General features: G+C 37.2%; 1 protein-coding gene across 1 annotated transcript in view; it reads left to right on the top strand.

Annotated features, from left to right (window-relative positions):
• LOC123520316 (ileal sodium/bile acid cotransporter-like) overlaps nucleotides 1-7199 on the top strand; it is a 9280-nt gene extending 2081 nt beyond the window's left edge. The window contains exons 2-8 of the mRNA XM_045282523.1: nucleotides 2111-2427; nucleotides 4550-4753; nucleotides 5032-5208; nucleotides 5377-5599; nucleotides 5772-5986; nucleotides 6117-6266; nucleotides 6553-7199. Coding sequence (XP_045138458.1) covers nucleotides 2111-2427; nucleotides 4550-4753; nucleotides 5032-5208; nucleotides 5377-5599; nucleotides 5772-5986; nucleotides 6117-6266; nucleotides 6553-6654 — 1388 coding nt within the window. The 3' untranslated portion in view covers nucleotides 6655-7199. The remainder of the gene's footprint in view (nucleotides 1-2110; nucleotides 2428-4549; nucleotides 4754-5031; nucleotides 5209-5376; nucleotides 5600-5771; nucleotides 5987-6116; nucleotides 6267-6552) is intronic.
• The last annotated feature ends 3 nt before the right edge of the window (nucleotides 7200-7202 follow it).

Genomic DNA, 7202 nt, shown 5'->3' with positions numbered 1-7202 from the left:
TATCATCATTATTCCCACCTTTTTTTCCATTCCAGTGCATAGAGATTTTGTACACCAACAATTATTATGGAGAGGTGAAGAGAATATTTTGAGAAATTACGACGCTGAGAAAGCATAATCACTGTTACACTAATGAAGTCAATGCACCACAAGCAGTGAGGTCATACACGCACTAACACTCCATTCACTGCATCCGCGTATGGTATCAAAATAATAATGGGAGTGGTCGGTAGCTATAGTATCCCGCACTCCTTCAACACTCTGGTTCCTTACTCCGCTACTCTTACAAAGCTCTACTGGAGAGTATTCAAGAATGATTTCATGACTGATAAATGAGTCTTCAGTACCAGGATGCGTTTTCATATTCATTCTGGTTACTATTTGGTGATTTCATACAGCTTCAGAAATATATGTTGGGATTGAAATAGTGAAGACTGTGGCCATTACTCATCTGAGCTCCATAGACCCTTGCTAATGCATATAAAATCGTCTGATCATATCCAAAAATCAAGGTAAAAATGCGTCCCAGGACTAAAGGGGTTGATGAGAGAGAGAGAGAGAGAGAGAGAGAGAGAGAGAGAGAGAGAGAGAGAAAGAGCGCTAAACGTTTTATAATACCTACGTGCCCATACCTATACATCCCTTTGGAACTTGGATGCACGCGAAAGTCATCAGCAGGATAAGTGATGGTGTATTAATTCAGCCTAGTGACATTCGATTTATTGAATCCTGACCATAGTCACTTTCCTACTGACGACCGCTGGGCACTGGTGTAGGGAGTCACTTCGACCTGTACATATTTTGAAACCGTTCTTTCTATGTCTCTCTTTTCAATAGAGTAAGAGATGATTATTCGAGTCCTCACTAGAGTTTTTTCTATTAACTGATAACGTAAAATCTCTCTCTCTCTCTCTCTAACATTAAAGAAAAGGCTGGAATGTATCACCTAACAATTTGTGATGTTTATGGGATTTCCGTAGGGGCGGCATATCTTACTTGCGATGGTAATTGTGATGGTGGCAGGCTGAATGCTACGCTGCGAGCGGTTAGTTGAACCGTGACAGTGGCCCGTGGTGGATCAGTGAGACACTTGTTTTCCGAGACTCTAGCTTTGGGTTAAACACAAAGAAAAAGCCACAATCTCAGTCGTTCTAATATTATTCAATCAACTTTTTAATTAACTGCAGTGAAGTGTTTATTTTATTGGAAAGGTCCAGTTTAGGCGTTATGGTGGCATGGGAAGAGAGAGAGAGAGAGAGAGAGAGAGAGAGAGAGAGAGAGAGAGAGAGAGTCATACTTTAGCAGGATTTATTCTTTCACTTTCATATCTCGTGGCTTGTCATTCAGGCGTGTCACGTTAAGAAAAATATGGAATGGTAGTGGTACTGATATGTTTTGCAAGGAATTACGCACTCAGCCCTCGCTTCCATAGTCACCTGTCATTTTCCCTCAAAGGCTTGACACCCTGTTAAAGTGTTTCCTGATCCTCCTTCCGTTCACCGTCACACACACACACACACACACACACACACATCTCTATTAAGTAACATTAGAAAGTTATATAAAAATATCCTTATTTTCTTTGTAGCTATCTATTTTTGGCTAAAGATGTGGTGCTTTTCAAAACGTGAGGTGTACACAGTGAGCAGATATACAAAGACATTAATGAACAGAACTAACACGACAATACCTGAACTAGTCCGTAGATTGAAACGCTAGTGTTATTTCAGTACAACCCACAAAAAGTGACACGGCGGATCTGAAGCCACAAAGAATATCTGTTTGATTCGCAATGCTTCACTCATTAATTCATTTCGCCTTAGTAATACTGCATAACAATCTAAAATGTTCTTGAAGTCACTGGCAATGTAGTACCTATGCACAACACTATAGAATAACACTGAGAGACATTATAGTACGTTCTGCTAATCACAGGTACATATGATGAAGGTAACAAATCATAATTCCAAAGATTAAAATTTCATCCATAACGATAATTGACATGAAAAAATAAAATAATGATCTCAATAACTACATGAATTTTGTACATTAGTAATTTTTCGTCTTCTGCACATTAGAGTTGTAACACTTTCTTTCTTCACGCTGGAAGAATCATCAACCACAATGGACTTGAGAGAATACTGGGTGAGGGTGACCGTGACGGCGGCGGTGCTGGTGGCAGTGGGTGCAGAGGCTCCACGTATTTTACACATCAGCCTGCACATCAACCAAACACGAGTGACGGATGCAAATACAGTGGTAAAGGAAACTATGACGGCTATAACCATGGCAGAAGAGGAAGCCATCAATCTGTTCGTCAATCACACGCAAGTGACGGACATAAGCATATCAGAGGGAAAATCCATATCCATTATTTTCATCGCTGACCCACCGCCTCCTCACACAAATACATATTTTCTCATAGAAGTAAGTGGGTTAGCATTTAATTTCATTACATAAAGATGAAAAAAAACCCTGCAAAATTCAATTTTTCAATTAAAAGCTGACTAGGTCAGGAGTAAAATAAAAAGGAGATATTGCAATAAAGACTTTTGGTACAAATATAACCCTTGCAGCTGTGATATGTTTTAATTATTAGCATTTCCACCACCTCGTCCGGTGAGGTCTGCCAACACTTGTGGTTGCTGTGGATAACAGGAATGTTACACTTAACGAGGCTCCGTGTTAGTCCATCGTACTCTAACAGCTTCCACAGGTTGTATGGGCCTCTATGAACGATTCTCATTATTATTGTAAATTGTAAAAAGAACACTCTCCACTCCTCAATTACTGGCTGGGCACTAACGTAGTATCCGACAGCCGTCAAAATAACATTCTCTGCTGTAACGTAAATAACAATGATCATGTTCATGATGATGACGATGATGCTAGCCTACTATATTGTAGTCATGATGATAATAATAATAATATATATGATAAAAGTAGCAATAATAATAATAATAATAATACTAATAATAATAATAAATAACAATAATAATAATAATAGCAACAACAATAACAAGAACAACAATAATAATAATAATAATAATAATAATAATAATAATAATAATAACAATGGTAATGATAATGATAATAGTAATAGTAGTATTAATAATAACAACAACAACAACAACAACAATAATAATAATAATAATAATAATAATAATAATAATAATAATAATTTTAATAATAATAATAACAATAATAATATTGATGATAATAACAATAACAATAACAATGATGATTATAAAAAGTGATAATAATAATAATAATAATAATAATAATAATAATAATAACAACAGCAATAACAATGATAATTATAATAAGTGATAATAATAATAATAATAATAATAATAATCATAATAATAATAATAATATGTACATATTGAAATTATGATAGTAATAATAATAATAATAATAATAATAATAATAATAATAGTAATAATAATAATGATAATAATAATAATAATAATAATAATGATAATAATAATAATAATAATAATAATAATAATAATAATTATAGTAATAATAACAATATAGCCCAAAACTTTATTGATTTGTTTTGATGTATTTTTAAGAGAGGTACACTTTGTGTTGTTAGGCCAGTTTTAGTACCTTCTGTTACCTGGTTTAGCTTCTTCAGTACTTGGGTAACTAAAACAGAAACAAGAAAATGAAGATCTAATCAACCTTTCAATCCATGCAGGTGTTACAACTTTACATTACAAATCAAAATGATTTCTTATTTGGATTATATGGTAATGATAGATGACTGCAATAAATTTACATGTTTAAACAAAGAAACCTTTCATGTAACATGACAGGAAGGCAACATGACTTATGTTGCCTTCCTCTTTTCTCAACACAAGTGAACTAAGTGGGACACTTCCCTGGGAGTCACTTGATTGGTTTCATAGTAAAAGTGAAGGTGAATGTGATGGTGATGGTGATGGTGATAGTAGACATGATTAATCTGTGTACTGTATCTAACATAGCAGTGCAACACTTCCACACACACACACACACACACACAATAAGCATTGGGATTGGCACATAATTACACGCCCGGTAGCTCAGTGGTTAGAGCGCTGGCTTCACAAGCCAGAGGACCGGGGTTCGATTCCCCAGCCGGGTGGAGATATTTGGGTGTGTCTCCTTTCACGTGTAGCCCCTGTTCACCTAGCAGTGAGTAGGTACGGGATGTAAATCGAGGAGTTGTGACCTTGTTGTCCCGGTGTGTGGTGTGTGCCTGGTCTCAGGCCTATCCGAAGATCAGAAATAATGAGCTCTGAGCTCGTTCCGTAGGGTAACGTCTGGCTGTCTCGTCAGAGACTGCAGCAGATCAAACAGTGAAACACACACACACACTTCCACAGGTGCATGATAGAAGTGAAAGGAGAGTGGCACTAATGAATGCATGAAAATGATGTGGCCTCATCAAGCCTTCGGAGTGGGAGTGGGCACACTTGTTAGGGCCCACTGGCGTAGGGAGCCAGTTATAGGATGGTAATATAGACATAATAGTATCATTATCAATGACCCTTGACAGGAGCACAGCCCAGATGGATTACACCATGTGATGGTGGTGCCTGCAGTGGTCATAGCAAAGGCCAGCAAGAACTTCACCACAGAACCTAAAGTAATGGGCAAGTTCAATCTCGTTGGAACTCTTCTGGGCTTCACCAATATCACCATCAGCCTGCTATCAGGCAAAGGAGGAACTTTACTTACAAGCAGGCCTTACACCATCAAGGTGACACATGGATACACTTAAACAAACACCAGTTCAATGTCTTGCTGTTGATTCTATATCTGTATATATCTACTAATATAATTACTACTGCTGCTGTTTTTCCATCTACAGCAAACATTAACAATAATAGCAACTTAGTAAAGTCTTCAAACATTTTATGAAGCCTTAACATCTGTAGAAGGTGAACAGAAAATAAAATAGGCTGCAGTCAGTCATTGCATATATTGCTGCTGTTAGATAAACCTCCTCTCCCTCTCAAACTCATCTCCTTACCTCAGGTGCAGCGGATCCACAGCTTCATAGAGAAAATCTTCTCTCGATGCCTGCTAGCCATCACCACCATTGTCTACGTGAACATGGGCTGCACTCTCGACACTGCTGGTGTTATTAATACCCTGAGGAAACCCCTTACACCTGCAATTGGATTATTCTTACAACACTTGGTTATGCCAATGGTCAGTGATTCTAAACTGAATTATGTACAGCAATGAAAAATGTAAGCTGAATAATGTAATTTCATATTGCCACATTTTCATGTTGATATAAAATAAATTTGGCAGATAATTACCCTTAATGAAGATGATGGTGCTGAATCCTTATTCCATGTTGTGGTTGTTCAATAGGTATCTTATGGGATTGGCTATGTTTTATTCCGAGAAGAACCTGCATTGTGGTTTGGAATGTTAATTGTGGGAAGCTGCCCAGGTGGTGGAGGCTCCAATACCTGGACACACCTAATGAATGGTGCACTGCATCTCTCAGTCACCATGACATTCATCTCAATGGTGGCTGCTTTTATTGCTCTGCCACTTTGGTTTTACTTGCTGGGTGACACCATCTTTCAATGTAAGTGCTAGGCAGTCAAAATACATTTCCATATGTTAAATAAAATAACTCATAATCATAAATAAAAATTGAATGCCTTGGAACTAGTATGCATAGCATTTGCATTTTGTCACACTGCATTTTAAAGAAACATGGGAGAGACTAACAAAAATTTTTCACCATAATCATGCAGATGGCATTAAACTTTTGCCCTACGGAGAGATGGCTGGTCTGATGTTTGGAATTGTACTGCCCTGTGCTGTAGGCATCTCCATCAGTCATCTTCTACCTCGCATTGCCAACCTTCTCAGATCTCTCCTCACACCAGCTGTGGTCTTCTTTGTACTATTTGCAACAACACTTAGTGTTGTCACTAACCTTTACATATTTGAACTCTTTACATGGAAGGTAATGTTTATTAGAATGTTATACTTAAAAACTTTGTAAACCACAGCAATTTTCACTCTTATATTCAATGATAATAGTTTATTTTATAATTCTATGTATACAAGATCCTAAGATGGGACACATCTCCCAGGTGGCAGTGGCAGGAATGGCATTGCCCTGGGCTGGTTTTGGGTTTGGTGCAGCAGCAGGTCTGGTGTGCAGGCGCCCATGGCAAGAGGTGATGACCATAGCTATAGAGAGTGGCATTCAGAATACTGGTCTGGCCATCTCTATAATCAAGGTGAATACAAACACCCATTTCATTCCCATCACCATCACCACTGCTTCCTCTCTATCTGTTTTGTGCATGATGTGTTAAAGACATCACATAATACATGGATGGCTGTTGTTAGTCTCCATCCAATACAATTTTACAAAACTATCTATACATCTTTTTTGCATATGATTTCTTTTAACAATGTTCCATTCCTAAAATGTATTTAAATTTGGGAACTTGTTTTCTATTGACATAAATAATTGTTCTACTTCCATAGACTATGCTCAATATAAAATCTCGTGATCTCTAGGTGGTATTGGAGGGCTGGTCACCGGTGGGGGATGATAGTGGTGATAGCTGTGGCAGTCTCAATCTTAACACTGCCTCCCCTCCTTGTGGCCCTGGTAACTAAAATATCCCTTCCATACTGCACCACTTCTCACCCACAAGAAGACTCAGATGTTATCAGCCTTTCAGAAAAGCCAGCTACTATGAAGACACCATTATGGCCAACTAAGAACCAACCTACTTCATGACTGGCACTTGGTAAACTTTTCTTGATCTCAGTAAAATTCAGTAAGTTTGTTTTCATTACCATTTTCATGTCAGATGTATCTTGTCCATATTGAAGCGAGTCAACTATTTTTAATCATGTCCCTGTTTTATTGAAAAAAATTTGTGTACAGTATGTAACTAAATGCATAATAAAGTTTTCAAAATTATTTAATTAAAATTCTTTAAAAGAGTAAAAAAAATTATTACACCAATGGCAAAAGGATTTTAGAAGGGACATGACAAAACTAAAGAAACAGACACATCCTAAGTGCTCCAGATCAATAACTCAAGCACAGTTGCTGGCAATGATTAAAAGCTTTCATGACAATAAATAGTCATAAGTGATAAGGGAAATGTATCTTAAATAGAACTGATTAACATCAAAGCAGTGAGGAAACTCATCTG

This window comes from Portunus trituberculatus, chromosome 46 (genome assembly GCF_017591435.1).
Source record: "Portunus trituberculatus isolate SZX2019 chromosome 46, ASM1759143v1, whole genome shotgun sequence".
Taxonomy (NCBI): domain Eukaryota; kingdom Metazoa; phylum Arthropoda; class Malacostraca; order Decapoda; family Portunidae; genus Portunus; species Portunus trituberculatus.
Note: the sequence above shows the minus strand (reverse complement) of the source record. Positions and strands in the feature narration are given on the sequence as shown.